The following is an 18,841-nucleotide window of genomic DNA, read 5'->3' as shown; positions in this document are numbered from 1 at the left end:
AATACATTTAAAATAAGTTAAAATTAACAGGCCAGGCCGGCTTGCTGGAAAAGCCAACTTTTTAGGGCACGTCAGAAGGACCTGAGCTCAGGGATTATGCAAAGCTCCGGGGGCAGCTCATTCCAGAGGGAAGGCGCTCCCTTTTAAACAAAAGTATGTGCATAGGTGGAATATTGAATTTTGAAATGATTTCTGAAAGGCTTGCAATATAGTGTTTTACTTGCTTATTGGTACCAGTGCTTTTAATGGCATGTGTTAAATGCAGGAATGAAAGCCAAGGTAGAATAGTGATTAAAGTGCTGGATTAGAAGCAAGGAAACCAAATTCTAATCTTCCCTTAGGCACAAGTCAACTGGTGACCTTGGGCCAGTTACTCCCTCTTAATTGTAATCAGATTTTGATTCTGTAACAACCAGGTGAAAAATACACATCCTTATTGCATCATGCATTGATGGCTTTACTTTAAGAATCCAATTAATTCAAAAATAAATGGGGCCCTTCAACCAAGTGGACAAACACTAAGAAAAACAAACTTCTTGTTAGGTATACTTAAGTCCAGGTGGAGCACTAATATAACTCATGAAAGAACTATATTATTTCTGATATGAGGTCCAAAGCATGATGTACTGTGAAATTTAAAACATAATAAAATATTGATGGTTTCAAGTCTGTTAATCCAAGATAATGCCAAGTGTATTATAGCAACATTAAAAAAAATAGTAATATTTGTCTATGTGCTCTTTAGAACTTGGCATTTTTACATAAATATACATTCAAACAATTTAGAATTTATAACAACTTTTTGCCAGGTACATTGCAGTCATGTTTCTGAAACTGAATGTGAGGGGAGGGAGGAGGGAGTGTTTCATAATGTATTTTTTTCCAAAGCCTTTCTATGATTCAGCACTACCTCCCAGTGCAAAAATCTACTTAACATAGATTTTACTTCCAAGAGTTCTCTCCGTTTGCATTCCACTATATTAAATTGACTCCAAAGTACATCTATCTATGATTCTATTTGCCTATTAATCGATCTATATTTGTTAAGTGACAAAAAACTGAAAAATGTATTGCATAGTAGCAGAGTTCAATGCTACGATCATGTTATTAAGAGTTTGACCCACAGCCCACTTCTTATGAAGAACTTCCGCTAGAGTTAAGAAGACAACTCTCTTCTAGTAATCCTCTTGTTTGGGGCAACAAAGATGAAAACAATAGGTACAAAGAGAATTAAGCTGATGCTCTGCTGGTTCTTCATTAATTGCCAAGATTAAATTGTACTCTCTCAAAATAGATGCTATTCTCTTGCTATCCCCTACAATGCAGAGTTTCCCCTGCATTGTAGCTATTATGCAGTATTATGTCACTAGAAAATCTTCCATTATTGAGATAAAACTATCTTTGGGACAAAAGATTATATTGTTCTGCAAAGGTACCACTCTGCCAGAACCATAACATTTTATTTTATTTTTATTTTTGAGGAACCTGTAAACCCTACGTTATTGCAAACTCAACAGGATTAGAAAGAATAGCGGCAAAATGTAGACACCATTTCTTCTGATGCTCTTAGATTGCAGATACTTCCATCTTTGTTCTGGAGGGGCAAAGAGCATATGTAGAATTCTTCCAGATTCATGGCTCTTGGTTAAAAAAAAGAAGATGAAGACTGAGGCCAAGTGGGCGTTTTGTCCAGGTGATAGGACAGCTGAAACCTTTTACGGATCAGGATGCCCTAAAAATGGCTTGGACCATTTGTACAATCTGCCTATCTAAAAAGAGTAGGCTGAAAATCCGTTTGAAATCAAGGGCGGAGGAGACTTCTCAATGATGATCCAAGTTAGGATAGTCACTTCCTTGTTTTCTTTTTGAACACGATCCTTTTTCGCCAGTCTATCAGGATGGAAGAAACAACTTAATCGGAAGCAGCCCAATATGAGAGACAACATTTATGGGCCACATGATGGGCTTTATTTACTGATCACCTGTGAGTTTTGTGGCTATTTATGTTTTTTATCTGTGGGTTCCATCCAGCAGTGGGATTCACTTAGCTTCACTACCGGTTCGCAAATGTGAGCATGTGCATGCACACACTCACTTTGCTCTCACGCGGTGCATCTATGCATGTGCACCTCCCTCTGCGCATGCGCAGTGCTGGTGCATTACACTGGGGTGAGTGGGCGGAGCTTGCCACAGCTGCCGCTACCGGTTTTCCCAAAGCGGAGAGAACCAGCTGAATACCACCTCTGGTTCCATCTTATTTCAGCTAGTTATAATTCTAAATAAACATTCTAAACATATAAGTGAATATGTGTTTATTATATAAACATACACGTTAACTATCACCTATGAACTCAAATAATTTATCTTGCCAATCTTTCTTTGAACTGAACTTCTTTTTAGCTAGTGTTGCAACTAAGGAAAAGGGTCGCCTCCACTGTACATTCTTACTGCATACTCAAGGCTTTGTTAGAATATCAGAGTTGTTAGCAGGAACTTTGAAGAGGTATTATACTTTTAAGACAAAAAAGGAATAGAATAGAATACTTAGCGAGGGTGCAATGTGGAAAGGCCTCTGCAAATGCCCTGTGGGTGGGATGGCTTAGAACACTAAACAATGTGATAGAAAATCACTCTGCTGCTAGTTTCTTCTCCTATGGAGTAACTACCACTGTGCAACCTTCCAGTGGCATTTATTGGCCCGCTTGGAAGTAGCTCGTAGGGGGAATGAGCATTGTAGCTTTTTGAGAGATTGCTCCAATCTAACGGCTAAAATGTGTGCTTCATTGGGCCAAACTTTTAAAAATCTACATTGGGTACTATGGAATTGTGGCAACTCAGGGGTTGCCACAAAGAAGAGGGAGTCAAACTATTCTCCAAGGCACCTGAGGGTAGAACAAGAAGCAATGGGTGGAAACTAATCAAGGAGAGAAGCAACTTAGAACTGAGGAGAAATTTCCTGACAGTTAGAACAATTAATCAGTGGAACAGCTTGCCTCCAGAGGTTGTGAATGCCCCAACACTGGAAGTCTTTAAGAAGATGTTGGATAGCCATTTGTCTGAAACGGTATAGGTTTTCCTGCCTAGGCAGAGGGTTGGACTAGAAGACCTCCAAGGTCCCTTCCAACTCTACTATTGTATTGTATTGTATTGAATATGAGGCACTATAAATTATGCTGCAGTGAACACATCAGGTAAAAACTGACATCTGTATTTGCATCATAATTCCCATAATTCCAATTTAAAGAGCATGAGAAAAATAAGGAAAACCTCAGAAAAATATTTCCTGATGACGTATCCTTCCGAACCTTAAAATATCTGATGGTGAGTAAGCTTGTTAATCAGGATGTGAGTTTATAGATATGAAGATATTAGGGCTTGCTATGTCTCTGATATGGTAGTGAAACAAAAAACATTCTCTAGGCCAGTGTTTCTCAACCATGGCGACTTTAAGTCCTGTGGACTTCAACTCCCAGACTCCCCCAGCCAGCTGGCTGGGGAATTCTGGGAGTTGAAGTCCACAGGACTTCAAGTTGCCCAGGTTGAGAAACACTGCTCTAGGCCCATGGTGGCAAACCTATGGCACATGTGCCAGAGGTGGCACACAGAACCCTCTCTGTGGGCACGTGCACCATCGCCAGCTGCTCTTCTGGTTTCCGGCATGCATCATTGTGAGAGCTGGAAAACGGCCTGAAAAACAGCCTGAAAAATGGCCTGAAAAAAGCCCCCCAAAGCCCCCCAAAACAGGCATGTGCACACTGGCCAGCTGGTTTTTGGGTTTCCGGTGCTCCGGCACACGCCCGCACACACATACATATGCATTCCGGCCTGGGCACTCGGTGCCGAAAAAGTTCACCATCATTGCTCTAGGCTTATCTTAAGAGTCACAAATGCAGAAAGTAATGATTTTCGGAAGACAGCTATGGTTCCAGATCAATTTTATTGACCTCTTGATCATTTGTACATTTTTAATGAAAGTACGTGCAGTCTATTTTTTTGATTTTTTAAAAAACAAAAAGGTTTGGGGTACAGGATGATTTCATTCTTTGAAGTTTCACATCTGTAATAATAATTAATGGGCAATTTCATTGTTTGGCAAGATATTACGGGATGTTTGTATATCACAGTATATTTCAGGGCTGAATAATTTTAATCCTCTCATGTATATTACTAGTAAAGTTCACAACAATTTTTTTCTGCAATTTGTATACATTCACTCCACAATTCAGAGCATCTGCCTGTACAGTAGTATCCAGTATTTCCTGATAGAATTCTATTCTCTTCTATCAAAGTATTTCAGATCTGTCTCCCATTTTTCAATAAAATGCAAATATGTTGGTTACAGGACATTACATGGTGTATTAGAATAATTTTAAATGTTTTTGTAAAATATTTTAGAATCACCATCTTTTAACAACCCCCATAATCCCTTGCAGGATGGAGTCTGGGTAACTGAATGGACTAGCAGACTGTTTAATGGCCGGATGCCCTTCGTGTCACCAATACAGTTTGGTTCAGCAGATATATTCCGATTGTTACCAGAAAGAAAAGTATCTGCCTCTACCTAGGATCAAACTCACAGCCTCCTGATTGAGGCGAGAGCTCCACCATAAATTATAATTTTATTATAATAATTATAAATTATAATTATAAATTACACTGATGCATAAGTGCACCAGTGTGCCTACCGTTGCTGTCCTACTGTCCCCATTTTTTTGTACTCATTTCCTTTGTTCATGTCCGTGTTTATACTTATACCTGTTATCTTGTACATGTTTGACGAACTAAATAAATAAAAATCATAAACAGATATTATCTACCTTAGTGTTAAAGATAATCTTTGCTTAGCGACCGTTACAATAGACCCTCCTTCCAAAGCTACTTGTTACAGCCATACACACAGTTCCAAAAGCCATACACACAGTCACATGATTATGTTTCGGCTGCTTGGCAAGATCACATATTTGGCTGTTTGCAATGTCCTCTGCCATGTGACAATTTTTGGAGAGATTTACCAATTTCTGGCATTTACTTCCAGCATCTACAGTAGCAAAAAACACTCATTGGAGAAACCAGGTTCACTTAATGACTCTGGTGTTCACTTAACAACTGCTGCAAATTAGTCATCAAAACAGTCACATGGTGACCCACTTATCATCTGCCAGAATGTACAACTGTAATTCCAGGCTCAATTACAGCTGTAAATCAAGTACTCCCTGTATCCTGAATATAATTACCTGGATAATTAAAGTCTACCACTGTTAAGTTCATTTTTTTCCCCTAATTTTCCTTTTCATTTTGTTGGTTAGAATTCTTGGTAGGTCTTCATTTGTAGCAGGCCTGAGCCCATAGAATTAGTTTTGCAACGTCAGGGCTGAGAGTATAGAAATATAATAAAGAAATGCATCCACACATACTGTTTTCCCTTAATTTTATCAAGGAAGAAGCTAGCTGGAATTCAATGTTGTAATGAGCCACAATGCTGCAAACAAATCAGAATATTTGGGTTTTAATGTGCTTAGTAATGCCTTACAGTATGTGAACCAAGGCATTTTGGTGTGAACAGAGCATTATGCAAAGCTTTTCAAGTTGGGTTGCACATAATCAAAGGGTCCCACTGAGAATTTACTGGGGCTCCCTACAAAAGTTCACTCCAATGCAATCAATTTTCCATCACTAGAAATTTGCCTCTTGATCATAGATTCTAGGATGTGTGTGAACTTAGCTACTACTACTGATTAACTCAAGGAGACAGTTAAATACTGTTGTGGATCACATGGGAACTTGGTCACTGTTTCTTTAAAGATCAATGTCCTAGTGAATGCTCTTAAATAAGCAAATATACGTAGCTTGCAATACTCTGGTTGTGTAGGATACAAGCAGTGGTGGGTTGCAGGCGGTACGCCCTGGTACGGGTGTACCAGTGCCTGCCGGGAGCACTGGGTACCATTCCGTTCCGGTGCTCTGGAGGGCTTAACCACCTGCCCGAGCTCCTCACATGTATTTGAGCTCTACAGCACTTCTGTGCACGCAGCATACGGCACCTGCGCAACACAACGCTCCAACACCTGGAGCATTGCAGAGGCATCATGGAGGCGTCACGGAGGTAAGGACGCATGTGCGTGCTGCACGTGTGCATGTGGGAGACGCCGGGCCCCGTTGCACCGTACCAGTTGCACAGGGATCCGAAACCCACCACTGGATACAAGATACACTTTCCAAACAGAATTTAATTCTCTCTTTGGAAATGAACCATTGAACAAGCTATCATTGTTATGGTTGGTTGCAAATGTTTGGATTGGGTTTGACATTTTTATCCACCTATTGAGTCCTCCTAAGGACTTGGCAGATGTTCTTGTTTGATAGTATTAAAAGTATTATCGCAGGATGTAAGCTGTTCAGTGAGGCTGTCTTTTACGTCTATTTTGTCAGTGCCAATGTGGTTCAAATGATGTTCCAGGTTTACTGGGATTGCACCCATGGCATTTGTCCCAAAGGTGTATTTTCAAGAGGCATCTGGACTGTCTGGTTTTTTCTTGAAGACGTTTCGCTTCTCATCCAAGAGGTTTCTTCAGCTCTGTAGAATTTTAAAGACTGTAATAATCATCCTGTAATAATCCTGACCATTTTATGAGCAATGCAAAGTAATATGTTTTTAATCATCAGTAATGAAGACTCAATATGTCTTCAATATGAAGTTTGAGATTGTCCTACCAATGTTTCCTTGCAAAACAAGTATCTTTAAAGAAAGGGTTTTCCCCCCAACGCAGGCCATATGATTAAAGCCATTACTACAGATAACAAGCAATGCTCATAAGTACATGAAGATTCCTCCAGACCAAAATCCAGGAATTCCATAAAGCCAAGGATGAGACTTAACAAAAAAAAAAAAAAACAATCCCAGTTCAGTTAAAAATAAAATGTATGAGTTCTTTCGTTTCTAACCTCCATATCAGTCTTTCTCAACCTTGACAACTCAAAAGACGTGTTGGCTTCCATTCCAAGAATTCCCCAATCAGCCTGCTGGGAGTTGAATTCGAGGAGTTTAAGTCCACACACTCTCAGTTTGTCAAGGTCTATTTGGACACCGGCTATTCGAGTTTGCACATTTCTGAGGCTTTGTAATCTGGGTAAACATGATTTGAGAGGGACAAGGTGGCTGAGTGGCTAAGACGCTGAGCTTGTCGATCAGAAAGGTCGGCATCCCTAAATGGCATAACGAGTGAGCTCCTGTTTCTTGTCCCATCTTCAACCTAGCAGTTCGAAAGCATCTAAAAATGCAAGTAGAAAAATAGGAAACACTTTGGTGGGAAGGTAACAGGTGCACCTTTGGCGTTTAGTCATGTCGGCCACATGACCACAGAGACGTCTTCGGACAGCGCTGGCTCTTCAGCTTAGAAACGGAGATGAGCACCGCCCCCTGGAGTCGGGAACGACTAGCACATATATTTGCGAGGGGAACCTTTACACATAATTTAGAGCCTTGAGCTGTGAGTCACATTACCAAGCCAAGCCCAACATCCATTATCCAAAGCAAGACCTAAGTGTAGGCAAACTCTCTTGTAGAAATTAAAAAGAAAAAGACGGATTTATAACAGCAACGCTTTCCCCCTCTGGAGGCACAAATTACGTCTGCGGGATTGTCGGAAGCTTTAAGCCAAGGGGCAGGCAGGTGACAGGAGCGCACACACACACACCCGCCTCGCGCCACAAAGCCCCGCGGTTCTGCGTGGAAGAATTGCAGGAATCGCGGGGCGCGTCCCTCCTGCAAGCCCGCGGCGTCTCTCCACTCGCTTCCTCCGCCTCCCGCCACCGCCAATTCCCAGACTTCCTGGATGACAAGGCCGGGGAAGCAGCCCGGCCTGGCTCGCCCCGGTATTTAACGGGGGAGGCCACAGAGAGCACGACTCCCCAGTTCGCCGCTGGGACTTGCGCTGAAGCCGAGCCGCGGGGCCGCCCCGCCTACGCTCTCCGGACCGTCGGCGAAGAGAGTCCAAGCAGGGTGGGGGGAGCCGGGCCGAGAATCGGCGACGCGGGCAGGGCAGCCTGAGGCGTCTCTCGACCCCGCGTCCTCCCCTCTCCCTCCGCGGCGTTTGGTCTCGCCCGCGCCTCCGCTCCCTGCCATGTTGGATTGCACGGCCGGCGCCGGGGAGAAGTTGGAAGTTTAGTGCCTGTCGGGAGAGCGGCGGAAGGCGCGCAGAAGGGCGAGGAGCGGGACTTCCCCGGCCGCTCCGCTCGCTCGCAGGGGAAAAAAAAAACCCCTCAGGAGTTGCTCCCCGGTCCGCCGCGGCGCCCCCTCAGGTCGCCGCCCCGATGTTGCTGCAATAGCGCGGGTAGGCAGGCTCCTGCGCCGCCGCCGCCACCCTCCAGGAGACGCGGGGCCTGACCCCCCGCAAGCGAGCTAGAGCCAGCTGCGAAGCCGGCGGAGGGGGTTGGCAGTCCCGGCCTGGCGCCGGCGGCGGCCGCCATGAACAACAGCCAGCAGCAGCAGCCCCCGCCGTCACGGAGGGTCTCCAACGTGGGCTCCATGCTGCTCACCCCGCAGGAGAACGAGAGCCTCTTCGGCTTCCTGGGCAAGAAATGCGTGGTGAGTGGCGGACGGGAAAGGAGGAGGCTTCGCCCCGCTAGCTGGGCCTGAGTGCCTCGGGGGTTGGGGAGGCCCGGCCAATCCTATGGGGGCGCCTGTGGAGGGTTTGGCCACGCGCGTCCCGGGCGGGAAGCTGCCTTGACCTCTCGGGGAAGGGGTTTTCGGGGCAGAAGGGGGGTGACTTTCATCCGCTGGAGGCAGAAGCTGCGAGTAGGAGGCGTGATGATGCAAGAGCCCTGCCAGTTTTTCCTCCCCCCCCCAACTCTTTTATTTCCTTTCCGGCGCGGGGTCGTGGCTGCCTTACTTCGAATTTGGAGAGAGCAGAAGGTCCCTGGCTGGGGCCGTTCCCACGGAACAGCTGCCTCCTTTCCTTCCCCCCTCCCCGTATTCCTCCCCACGGCTCTGTATTGTTGGGGCGGAGGTGGAAAAATCAACCCCTTAACAGCTTTGGGTAAATTTATACTGAAATGTATATATTGAAATGCGTGCATTAAAGTGCACCCACCTGTCCTAATGCCCCCATTTATTTGTACCCATTCCCTGTGTTCTTATTCGTGTTAATTCTTATTCCTGTTATCTTCTACATGAGTGACAAACTAAATAAATAAATATAAATAAATAAGAGACGAGGGGGGGGATGTGCGAAGGGAAAAAAAAGATGCCCGCCTTTACTCCCCCAAGGGGAAGAAGACTTCAGCGGTCTCTTTTTGCCTTTTTTTAATCTGGTGGGAGTGGGATAAATACTAGGTGCAGGCGAAGGCTGTGGATCCAAGCAACAGGAAGGGAAGGCAGAGCCTGTTGACTAGAGTTGGCCCATTGGATCCGCTCCGGCTTGGCTGAAAGAAAAAAAAAACCTGGTTGGGGAGCTCCAGCAAATCCTTCCCCCTATGTGGCTTGTTTTAAGGTAGATGCTGTTTTACCTTTGCTGGGGAGCTCTTCACTTTTTGCTGTGTTAAGAGATTATTTTCTCCTCCACTTCCTTTTCCCAACAGGTATTAATTATTTCAGAGTATACCGGAAGTGCTTGGTGGTTTTTCAGTACGTGTGTGTCAGCAATGGAGATGTTGCAATTTGTGTGTGTGTATGTGGAAACGTTCACCTACTCTAGAAAGCTGGCATACATTTCTACCTGTATAGTTTCTGAACTTTCAGGAAATGAACTCGAAAAAATAAATAGCGCTCTGGATTCTGTTCCCCGCTGAGCAATAGATTTGCAGATTTGCATATACAAAATTCCCCTGAAAATATATTTGGGGGGGAGGGGGCAGCTGTAATAATCCCTGAAATTTTGGTAGTCCTCGTATAGCTGTTAGATACAGCTATTAGGTAATAGCTCCTCATACAGCTTTTAGCAGACTTTATGCTGCTGTGTTTGGCTTAGCAAGTTTTAGTATACAATCTATATCATGCTGTTTTATATTGAAATATTCTGCATTTAAATTTGGCCTTTTCTGACTTCTGAGCTGACAGACATTTAAACATATCACTAAATAAATATTCTGTATTTCAGATGGATTAGCAGTCAAACTTTTCCTCTTCTGAATCATTAAAAATAATACAACCATGAGTAAAGCATCATAGATATATCCTTTTCCTTTAAGGTTTTTTGTTTATTGGCAGAAACTGGTTTTACTAAAGTCCCCTCTCCCCAATTATGACAGAAAGGGCAAACTTAAACTATATTATCGAGAAATTGACTACAGATTTTCAAATGCTTCTGCCTACTGTAAATCTGTAAGGATTATAATAGTATACTGGTCTGGATGGAAAATCCAGTTTTCTGTTTCTGATGAGGTTAAATAGGTAAGATTCACAAATCATTCAGTCACAGGTAATCTGTAATTCACGTTTCATTAAGGCCAAATTTGCACTCTAGATATGTCTTTTTCAGCTGTTAATGGGAATTTGCAGATAGATAGTTTTTGAAAACTGTCTAATGAACATGAGCTACTTTTTTTTCTGGGAATGCTGACTTACAGTGGGGAGAATATACATTTATGTTGATTGCCATACTAAATTTATGTTAAATACTGTAGGCCAGGTAGCTAAACATTGATACTGTACTGTAATATTACTAGCAATCCACTTTTTTTAGAGGGGAAAAAATTAGCACTAAAAATGTCTGCCAAAGCGTAATACACTTCGCAGATTTTTAAAATCTCTTACAATATTATATACTCTTTTTAGCAAAGAGCTGTTCCTAAGTGGAAAAGTCACAGGCTTTGCCCTCAGGAAGTACTAGTTTTATTTCCAAGGAAGTCCCAAATTTGCTGAAAAGACCTCCTTTAGGTGGAGAGCCATTGCTAATATTAAGCTGCATGGATTTTCACTAACTTAGTGCAAATTGAATTCCCTTGAAAACAAGAAAATAACCCAACTATAAGTGTTTTTAAAGAACAAATATGCTTTTATCTACATAATTGTTTTATATGCAAATGTAATCAAAATAATACGTGGAAAAATTGTGTATTCAGCAGCAGGCAACAAGAGAACCAATTTGGGTACACTGACATACTACAGTATGGGAAATAAAATAGTAATTTATTAATAAAATTAGGAGATATATTCTAGACTTGGAGAAAATATTCAAATGTTGACACTTGAAATATTGAAAATACATTGCCCATTGGATTATATGATTCTCTTCCTCATATACAAAAATTGCTGAAAACCTTAAAACTATTTTAAAATAATTGTATAATTTAATGTAAAACTGATTAAAAACAAATTGCATGAGTTTAATTCCTTAATTAATGATAAATACATAATTACACATGTATGCACTATATATAATAGTAATATATTTAAAGTATTTGCATCACTGACATATTAATAGTATGACAGTTTACAGCATTATAAAACCATAAATAGTAACGTACACAATGTTTCTACCTTTACTAAAACTCTGTGCTCCTTAATGTTACCTTCTAATTAGACAATAAAAGCTGTGTGAAGGAGTTTTGACTTCAGGGCTCTCAGGAAGTTATCAGGGAGGCTACCATTCAGATTTCAGGAAGCAGATTGTTGTACTCCATGAGCCATACAGAGAGCAGCAGCAGCAGCACATTCTTGTCCTCTTCTGATCTCATTTGGACGTTGTACCCTTTAACCACCCCTTTTCTGGCTGGACCTACTGGACAGCATGGTTCTACCTGGAATAAGTGGTCCTTCAGATATGTGTAGGTTTTGTGCTGTACTGTTTTCTAGATGCAAATGCCAGCATAAAATAACCAGCCACTTTCATTTCTGGAACTGTAACTGCTAGGCTGAGAATTAGAATGCAAGTGAAAATCAATGTGATGTAGAGGATATGACCCATAACTGATAGATAATATCTTCAGCATGAAAAAATGTTAGGTTCAGTCTCTGGCATCAGTTTAAAAGAATATGTGATGGAAAAGACTTCACTTAGAGCAGGGGTGTCCAAACTTGGGAACTTTAAGACTTGTGGACTTCAAGTCCCAGAATTCCCCAGCCAGCATGGCTGGCTGGGGAATTCTGGAAGTTGAAGTCCACAAGTCTTAAAGTTCCCAAGTTTGGACACCCTTGACTTAGAGAATCTGAAGAATCACTGTTTAAGATTTTGGAGAGACAGATAGTCTGACCTTTTCTAAATCAACAATACTCCTTAGTCTTCTTGAACTGTAACAAATTCTGTATGGATAAAGTAAAGGCATTTAGCCTCTTATTCAATAATAACAGTTCCCTTATTGAGCTCAATACAGGTAATCCTTGTTTAATAACCACTTGCTTAGCAAATACTCAAACTTGCAACAGTGCTGAACCAGTGGTATTTATGATCAATCCTTGAGGTTTCGGCCATTGTGGTGTGCTTCACAGTCACATTACTGTTGTCCAGGTGCTTGGCAACCAGCCTGGATTTTCTGCCATTGGAGCATGGTCATATGATCAACATTTGTGACTTTCTTGCCAGCTTCCCACAAGAAAAGTCAGTCAGGAAGTTAGAAGTCACAATCACATGAGGTCTTTGCTTAACAACAGTAAGTGTGGGCTTGCAGAACTGTGGTTGCTAAGCAGCACAGTCATACAACACCACACTTTGTGACTGCATTGCTTAGCAGCAGAAATTCTGGTCCTACTCCAATGAATCGGGTTTTTTTTAATGTACCTTCCTGCTTTTTAAAAAAATATGCTTTAACTTGATTTCCTTTAGTTCTTTTCCTCAATTTAGGTTTAAGAAATCCAAAGTCATTTTATTGGATGGACCACATTCTTTCATTTTCTTTAAAATAGGTTTACTCTACACCATTCATTGTTGCTTAATATCATGAAAATGTATTGTCAGCTTGATTGGACATAAGTTTTCTTCAGGCAATTTCAGAGAGAGATCCGTGTTCACAAGCTCTGACATGCTGAGATTTAATATGATTACCTCATCTGCTGAAAGGTGTCACAATTTATTTTTTCAATCTGGGAGAAAATGTTATTTTTTATTGCAGTTGACTGCAAAGCTATCTACAGAAAATGTGTTTGAGATACTAACATGCTATATACCATGTCTAGTATTGGTTGTTTTTAATTGTGGCCACTATATACATTCCTAGTTTAGAGTATGGTTTATATTCCTTGTCAGGGGAAAAATTTCACCCTGAGCTAACAAGATCTAGAATCGATGGCTTTCCAAACAGCATATCTTCAAAAAAGCGAAAGTAAGATCCAATAACAAGTTCTAATTAAAACAAACTTTTAATATGAAAATAAACAAATCTATCTAATTGTTACATTTTGGTAAGAGCAAATTATCGTCCACCTTCTTGGCAGACGAACAAAGATCAAAAGGAAAGAAGTAGTCTCTGGAATGTGTGATGTATATGAAAACGTATTAAGAAGCCTGCGCAGTAAATCATTGCTGATAAGGGCCTATGACCTGCCCAGTAACTTTTTCAGTTCAGCTAGCAAACAATTAACGCAGTGACATTCCTAATATATGCTTAATATGTAGGAATAGCATGAATTCATGGGACTGGCAGCAGTATGTTTTGCATTGTTGCCTCGAAATTTTATACATTTTCCAAATACTTAAGTCCATGGCTATTCTTTTTGTTGTACTCCCTATCACCCTTATCTCACTGATGCTATGTAATTGTCAAATAGTCTGAATGTTGTGAAGGACATCTATTGTCTAAACGTGGTAATAGGATAATAATTGGATTATTGCAATGTACTCTACATAGAACTACCCTTGAAGAGTATTCAGAAGCTACAATTGGTACAGAATGCACTGGTATGGACAATTCTGGAGAGGATAGTCCCTGTAACATCGCTTCATAAGCTTCATTAGTTGCTGGTTTGCATCTGGGACCGATTCAGTATATTGGTTATCACTTTTAAAGCCCTTCAGGGCATGGAACCTGGTTATCTGAGGACCCATCTCATCTCTGGAGGTGATTGGTGAAGAAAGAAACAAAAGTTCATCTCTGTACCATCCATGCTCTTGTGTTTTTTATTTGTTAATTTTAATGCTTTTATATTCTTTTATGCCACTGCATCATTTGATTAGTAAGGCAGGCAGCATATGAATTAAATAAATGTATTTAAGATAATGTCTTAAATGCATTTATACTGAAAGGTATTTCTCTATTAAATATGCAGGCCATAATGATATTTTTGCATGTTTTGCTCCATTTGTATGAGCCTTACATTCAAGCATATTGGATGCAGATAGAAACAAGGCTGGGATTGATAATCTAGCACTATTTGCAAGACCACTTACTCGTTTTACAAGAAAATACAAGGTAGGTTTTTTTTGAGAGCATTGTGTGCTTCACTAGCTATTTAACCATAACAATTGACCTAAAATAATATGTAGTACTCCCATTATCAATAAAATTAAATAGTTTGAGGTTGGTTTTCTATAGAACATTTGCATTTAGTTCTTAACGCTTCGGCTTTTATATAAATAGAAACATTTTTTTTTATATTTCATTATGTTTCAACAGAGCACTTTTGTTTAAAAAAAAGAATATCTACTCCATGTGACCTCGGTGTTTTAAATACTGTTCTGTTTTCTTTTTAATCTTTTACATGCTTGTGTTACTTATTAATTAAGGGTTTGCAGCTTCTGTACATTTTTCTTTTAAAGAGTAATTTACTGTGCGGGATTTCTCTGATTATCAGAGTAACTGCTATTTGCTTTTCTCTTCTATAGTGCGCACTGAAAAAAATGCCAGGTTAGGGATGACCAAACTGAAGGGTTTTTTTTTTTCATTTTCAAAAATAATATTCTAAATACATTTATCACTTCTCTGTTACTAACTGTATAGAATTATGCCAGAGACTGAGATAACTTGAAATCTGGAGAAACATTTACACGGAATTCTATGATACAAAAGGGAAGTTATTAGGAACGGTTTATGGAACACTGAAATACACCACCTTTTGGGGGGACCTTTTTATTCCTGATTTGTCAGGTTATAAACATACTATAAACATATAGTATAACATACTAAGGGTGTTTCTGGTTATCTGAGGGAAAACATAAATCTTACAGACCTTAACACGATAGTGGTCAATCTGGGTGGGGAAGTGTGGTATACTTTTTTTAGGCACTGGCATATTTGGAATTTTGAAAAACTTATTGACACAGATACAAAATTGCTATTTTAAGGCATGCTCATTCACAAAATGGTGGAGATGATAAGTTTAATAATTTCATTTAAATCAAACTTGGCAAGACCAAGGAAATGATATCCACTACTAACACTGGGCATACTGATCACTATTACATGCGTCATTCAATACAATGATTCCTCAAATCCAGTCGGTATAAACGTGTTTCTGTGCTATTACTTCCTGGCAATACCTTCAGTAGCTGCAGTAGAATCCCAGGTATGGAGTCCAACTGCTGCTGAAGCAGCTTCTTCAAGAGAAGGTACTCCATTACCTCTCTCAAGGTTTGCAATTTCTTTTCTCAAAGTGTTGGCTACTTCCCAAATCAACCATTATATAACAGCTCAGAGAAGCCAGGAAGAGTATGGTTATACTCTGCAGGTGGTGGAGCTCACACTGCAAAGGCTTCTTTCTATTTCCACAAAATTTGCACAAAGTCAAAAATATCCCAGATTGCAATCCAAAGTCCTCTCTTGCTCACCTCAGAATTTATTCAACTGAAGGGTCCTTGGTGCTCTCTGAGCTTTCTTGTTTTCTGCTGTGTTTCTGGCAATTACCTCCTGGCAATACCTTCAATAGCTGTAGTAGAATCCCAAGTATGGATTCCACCTGCTGCTAAAGCAGGAGCTGTGAATCCAAAAAGACCCTGAAATCACTGATCAGCTTCTTCAGGAAGGATAACATCATCCAGACAATTTACCAAGAGCAGTGTTGTAGGCATAGCCCATGTTTGTAAGGATATAATAGCAACTCCGTCTTGGTACTATTTAATTTGAGCTTCCTTTTTCCCATTTAGTCTTTAACAAACTTGACCAATTTTTACATCATCTCTGGCTCAATCGGGGATGGAAATACATTATTTAATGTCCTTAGTATATTGATGATTCTTCACCTTTGTCAGATGACTTCTCTTAGTAGTTCTGTATATGCTAGGGCCGTGATGGCAAACCTATGGCACGTTTGCCAGAGGTGGCATGTAGAGCCCTCTCTGTAGAGGGGGCCCAGTTCAGCTCCACCATGCATGCGGGCATGCCTCCCGCCAGCCAGCTGGTCTTTGGGTCTCTGCCGTGCATATGTTACGGTGAAAGACCGAAATCTGGTGAATGTCGACATTCACCGGTGAAAGACTGAATATTTCATTACATCGTTTTACATTCGGACCTTCACCGGTGAATGTCGACATTCACATAGTCGCTTGGTGTATGTCCGAAAATACCCTTATCCTCTCGACACCCTTACCCTAATCCCCTTAACCTAATACCTCGGCTCCTCGCTTCCTTTTAAGCGTCTTCTATTCGCGGAGTTTTTTTTTTTTAAACCTGCGATCCTTAAGAAGACGCTTAAAAGGAAGCGAGGAGCTGAGGTATTAGGGTAAGGGGATTAGGGTAAGGGTGTCGAGAGGATTACCCTTATCCTCTCGACACCCTTACCCTAATACCTCGGCTCCTCGCTTCCTTTTAAGCGTCTTCTATTCGCGGAGTTTTTTTTTTTTAAACCTGCGATCCTTAAGAAGACGCTTAAAAGGAAGCGAGGAGCCGAGGTATTAGGGTAAGAGGATTAGGGTAAGGGTGTCGAGAGGATTACCCTTATCCTCTCGACACCCTTACCCTAATACCTCGGCTCCTCGCTTCCTTTTAAGTGTCTTCTTAAGGATCGCAGGTTTAAAAAAAAAAAACTCCGCGAATAGAAGACGCTTAAAAGGAAGCGAGGAGCCGAGGTATTAGGGTAAGGGGATTAGGGTAAGGGTGTCGAGAGGATAAGGGTATTTTCGGACATACACCAAGCGACTATGTGAATGTCGACATTCACCGGTGAAGGTCCGAATGTAAAACGATGTAATGAAATATTCGGTCTTTTACCGGTGAATGTCGACATTCACCAGATTTCGGTCTTTCATCGTAACACATACACAGGAGGCAAAAATTGAGAACAGCAGTAATTACCGACTGAAATATACCTATTTATAAACTAGTTACATAACAAGATATATTTGCATTATGACTTGATTAATACATGTAATTTTTAAATATTTGCTCATTTTTAAATAGTCGTCCTTGCCTCCAATTTTGAATTTTGCCATGTGAAATATGAAATTTATGCCCACATATTCTTTTTCCGAGAGATTGATTTATTTGCCTTTACATAGAAAGCTATACTTAAGTCTCAGCACTGATCTCAGAAAGCTGAGAAATGTCAGATTGGGTAGCACTTAGGTCAGAAACCATTAGGAAATATTACACTTGTAGGCTAGATTGTGAACCACAAAACAGAACAATAGAATAAGGCATTGGCAAATCTGCCATTATTGTCAAGAAAACTATTAAGTCATCACAAATCAAGCTCAACTCAAGTGAGGATTTAATTTTTTTTAGAACACTTTACTTGAATAACACCTAAGAGTACTTTCAGATATGTTGGATGATGAGTTGCAAAATTCCTATTCGTGCAAGCATTGGTCATAGTATTTGGGAATTGATTCCTAGCCTATCTTGAGGATTCCATGCTGAAAAAGTTTTGATCGTAAGCAAGGGATTGCTTCTTACTTCAAAGGTTTGGGGGGGGGGGGGAAGCTACATTTCATCAAATACTGTCAAGATTGAACTGCTTGGCTCCTTTCGGATCATATTGCTATTCAACATGCCATTTAACTGAAGTGTGTTGGTGGAATGCAATGCCAAAGATTTTGGCATGCAGCGTGAGACCTGGAACCCATCAAGGTCACCACTGCAGGTACCTAAGAAGGAGGTGGACTATTCCCATAACAAAAGGACATCTCATAATTGGACAATGTGAACACCCAGGAGTGGGAGAAAGAGAAGCTATTGTTTAACTAAGCAAGCCTTTGCAGAGGAAAATCAGAGCTGGTTTTGTTTTGTGAAGGTCAAAAAGATGAGGATGTGTATATGTATTTTAAAATTGTTTTAATATATGGCTGCTTCTTTCCAATATGCTGACGCATAACTCTACTATAGAATGCAAAAAAGGGGGAGTTTAAAGATTTTTTGGGGAAAAACATGCATCGTAATTTGAGCAAATGCTTTTTCTCCAGGAAATATTCTTAAACTAGCTTTTCAATCCACACTTTTAGTCAAATCATCTTGAAATTATTTCCTGCATTACAGTTCGAAAGTCAAAAGAGGCATCGCTGTATTGACTGCAATACTAAAATAGTATTTGACCTCTGTGGTTAAGACTGTGAAAGTTTGAAACATCCTGCAATAGCGTGGTTTTGAGTGAAATACCACAAATGAGCTTCCTTTTTTCTGGCTGGCAGTTTATATTGAAAGTGTATGACTTGCTGCCTTCAAATATTAAAGGAAGAGATTTTCTTTGTGGGGGAAAAAGATCTAGAAGAATATCTTCAAAAGGAAACATTGTGTAGCATGCAAGAATTTTTAAATTTTTATAACCTCTGTAATAACTTCTGCAGAAGATATGCAGAAATTTAAACTAGAAAACCTAGTTAATCTATTTTGAACACCAAGATTATAATTTGCACATTTCAGATTTTTAAAGCAGAAAATGTTGTTATACCTTGCTTTTTATGGATAAAAAGTAGACCAGTCAACTTTTTCATTATAGGATGTCCACACTCATTTAGTTTTGTTGCATATAAAATCTGCCAGT

The 18,841-nt window shown here is 40.5% G+C and overlaps 1 protein-coding gene across 1 annotated transcript in view; it reads left to right on the top strand.

Moving 5' to 3' along the window:
• The first annotated feature begins 7,714 nt into the window (after positions 1 to 7,714).
• The window catches only part of WASL (WASP like actin nucleation promoting factor), a 31,901-nt gene continuing 20,774 nt past the window's right edge, over positions 7,715 to 18,841 (top strand). Inside the window, exon 1 of the mRNA XM_081958788.1 lies at positions 7,715 to 8,584. Coding sequence (XP_081814914.1) covers positions 8,465 to 8,584 — 120 coding nt within the window. The 5' untranslated portion in view covers positions 7,715 to 8,464. The remainder of the gene's footprint in view (positions 8,585 to 18,841) is intronic.

Source organism: Natrix helvetica, assembly GCF_964273705.1.
Source record: "Natrix helvetica genome assembly, chromosome: 6".
NCBI lineage: Eukaryota > Metazoa > Chordata > Lepidosauria > Squamata > Natricidae > Natrix > Natrix helvetica.
Note: the sequence above shows the minus strand (reverse complement) of the source record. Positions and strands in the feature narration are given on the sequence as shown.